General features: G+C 41.6%; 1 protein-coding gene across 1 annotated transcript in view; it reads left to right on the top strand.

Annotated features, from left to right (window-relative positions):
* EMB (embigin) overlaps positions 1-3,393 on the top strand; it is a 14,983-nt gene that overhangs the window by 1,548 nt on the left and 10,042 nt on the right. Inside the window, exons 3-4 of the mRNA XM_018564452.1 lie at positions 509-597; positions 2,720-2,847. Of these exons, the coding sequence (XP_018419954.1) occupies positions 509-597; positions 2,720-2,847 (217 nt within the window). The remainder of the gene's footprint in view (positions 1-508; positions 598-2,719; positions 2,848-3,393) is intronic.

Here is a 3,393-nt window from a genome sequence, read left to right as displayed (position 1 = left end):
CCCCCCCCACCTTTCTCAAGGTTATGCCCCACTGAAAATGTTTTTTCGTATTCACACCGATGTATTTAAGTTTGCTGTGTTCTTCACTCGCTATCACATTGTTTGTATGATGAAGGGACCCTATGCGACCCCAAAACATTGTTTGCTTTGTGATTATGTGAAGATGCGTCAATAAAAGACGTGGCTTGTATCACTACTGGGGTGCCAGTGACTCTTCTTGATCTTCATTGTCTGCAAATGTGGCGCCAAGCGCTTGTCACTGCTGCACCCAACATTCTGGGGTTCTTAACAGTCAGGAGAATGATGGGACACATACAATATCTCCCTCATGGGGACACAGACAGAAATACAATCCTAAACAGGACAAATAAAGAAGATTGGACTTTTTCTTGTCCCATCTCTGGGTATGCCTAGCAGTGGTGCCATATCGGCAGCTATTAGACTTTACGCCTGCAGAAAAGAACTGTTACTCATAAGATCTATAATACTTTTTTATTCTGATGTACAGAGTGTCTGTGGCAGACGTGAACAGTACTGGAAGTTATGCTTGCCTTTTTAGTTCTAACACAGAGGCAAAAGCAACATTTTATATAAAAGGTAAGAGCCATGGGTGATACTCTGTATACATTTGTGATCATTTTACCATCGTGCTTCCCAAATGCTTTGTGTTAGTTTGACCACTAGAGGGGGTACTGTACATAATGTATATAAACCAATCCCAGACATTGGCCTGATCAATCAAGTTGAACAATGCTGCGTAATGCAAGCAAAAAGTGTAATGCCAGGCTATATTATCACAATGTTATTATGACATTGTGACACAATTCATGAGTTTGATGACTGCGCTAATAATAGAAGGAAGCATTTCAGACCCTGAAATTCTTTCCTTGAAATGTTAACCCCTGAGTTCTATTTTCGTGAAAAAGAAGCGTTTATCATCTTTTACCACACAGGTGTTATCATCACTTTTAAATACCTTTTCAGCTGAAAAACTTTAAAGACCAACTCCAGATTGCAAGGGCCAGACAAAGGGGATGGGGCTGTAATGTGCGTTTGCCTGGATAAATGCCTATACTGTATGTTTGCTCATATGTACAGTTCTGAACCCCATATCTTCAGTGGGGTGCAGAATGAAGAAACACCATCTCTATTTAATTACCCAACATGGAACTAAAGACAGTACTGGCAGTCAGAATGTTCTCTCCCCCCCCCCAACAGTACGAGTATAGTCCCAGCCTCATTAGAGAGAGGGAGAGTGGGGCAGGAACGTGTGATCATGTAAGTAATCACTAAGTACCAATGCTGGGGGGTTCATTTTTACTGCCACTGCACTGACCACCAATGGGTGAGGTTAAAAACACTGCTACTGACATTGTTAAGGGGAGGGCGACCAAAAAACACAGCAGTGGCCACCAATGGGGCGGTCACAAAAACCCTGCACTGACCACAAATAGTGAGAGTGACCACCATTGGGGAGGAGGGTTAAAGATTTAAAGAACACTGCAGTGACCACCAGTGCAAGGAGGAGGGGTTACAGAAACACTGCCACTGACCACCAGCCGTTAAATAGCGTTCCTGCTGAACACTAGTGCAGGATAAGAGAGGTAACAACAATGCCCCTGACCACCAATGTCCGGGGGGGTTAATAATACTGCCACTGACACCAGTGTGGGGGGTTATTATTGCGGTCATTGACAGCAATGCTTGAGGTGTTTATTGTGTCCACTGACACCAGAGCCAGGGGTTGTTATTATATCCACTGATACCAATGCTGGGGGTTATTGTTGCACCCACTGACACCATGCTGAGGGGGGGGGTTATATTGCGTTAACTGACACCAACTTTCTTTTCAGCCTGCATTGTGGATGATTGCAAAAAACACAGCAGGCCTGACATTTTCATTGTTTTCATAGACACACATTCCACATACTACATGTGCAATACACTCACTGCTCATATAATATATGTATAAAACCGGGGGCAAGTGGGCCACCTGTGAGAGGGGCACTTGTGAGCTCAGGGCAGCTTAATTATGCTGGGTGTCTTTCAACCTAAAAGACTGGCACTGAATCACAGAGAGCCACGTCTGCAATGGACCGGGTTGGAGATAGGTTGAGCATTGAACAAAATCTGCCTTTTTATCTTTTTATTTTAGCATGTGCAGGACAATGGATGTTATATTTATATTCCATAAGCTGGAGTTTGGCTTTAACCAAAAAATATCATGTACTGTACTATTCCCCCTGCCCCTTTCCAACGATATGAGTCTAACACTGCAGATAAAGAGGCTTTTATTAAGATGAGAACCGGTCTGGCATTTGTGCTGATCACACACCCTTCATCATCTAAGGGGCATTGCAAGGGGTCCTCTAAAAAGGTGCACCATTCTCCCAAGCACTGCAGCCAATTGGACAGCATGAAGCGAGAGTTAATGTGCAACTTACTGCCCTCACCCAAGAGTTTCCATCCCTGTAGTCTTGGACAAACTCCCAAGTAGCAGTTGTAAAGAACCCTCAGTGCTTTTGACCTCTGCCTCATAGATTTTAATGGGAAGATTGGCAGACATGACATAATTAGTGAAAGAACAATGTATGGCCCAATAGAAAGATTGTTTATTTGGCTTCCTAAAATGTTCCCAAAACATCTACTAAAAGAAGAGACACCTCTTTGCTGGCCCTTCTAGCACTTTATGAATTGATGTAAATGTCTTCTGTTCCAGCGCCTGGTGTTCATTGTGGGGGAAAGACCTTAATGACTTATATTGGAGATACTACAGTCTTGAAATGTGACAGCTCCAATTACAATCCTGTGGAATGGCTCTGGTATACAGTCAATGGAAATGAGCAGGTAAGTGATAGTGTGGAAGCTTTGGGCCCTGTGTTGAAGGGCTTTGGACAATGGGCAGATATAGCATGACTTCAATTTGCATTTGAAAATAGTTGTAAATTCTTCTGAGATCATTCGTAGTTCATTTGCAGGGGCAGTTGACCTCCTAACTTGCATCTAACCTCCTTCTAAGCTTCATCAAGCTGCTTTTTTAGTACCATTGACTCGCATTGGGAAATAAGTAGTTCTGACATAAACAAATGCCAGTTTGGGACTGGTGCTTACTACCTCTTTGCTACGAATTTATTGTCTCAGTTTAAAAGTTCCAGTTTAGTATTTTTTGGCTTCTCTTTTCAAGTATTAGTTATAAGGATATACAACCGTGTCCTTTTAGTAAAATTATTAGAGATGCACCGAAATGGACATTTTTAAACCGAAACAAAACCGAAATTTAAACAATTTTCAAGCCGAAACCGATAGCGAAAATGTTTTTACTTTAATTCTTTCAAATTTTTTATTTATTTTTTATAAACTTTTTAATTTTTTTTATATTTATTTTTATTTATT

Source organism: Nanorana parkeri, unplaced genomic scaffold (assembly GCF_000935625.1).
Source record: "Nanorana parkeri isolate BGI_ZX_2015 unplaced genomic scaffold, ASM93562v1 scaffold752, whole genome shotgun sequence".
NCBI lineage: Eukaryota > Metazoa > Chordata > Amphibia > Anura > Dicroglossidae > Nanorana > Nanorana parkeri.
The sequence above is the reverse complement of the archived record's forward strand: the minus strand, read 5'-3'. Positions and strand labels throughout refer to the sequence as shown.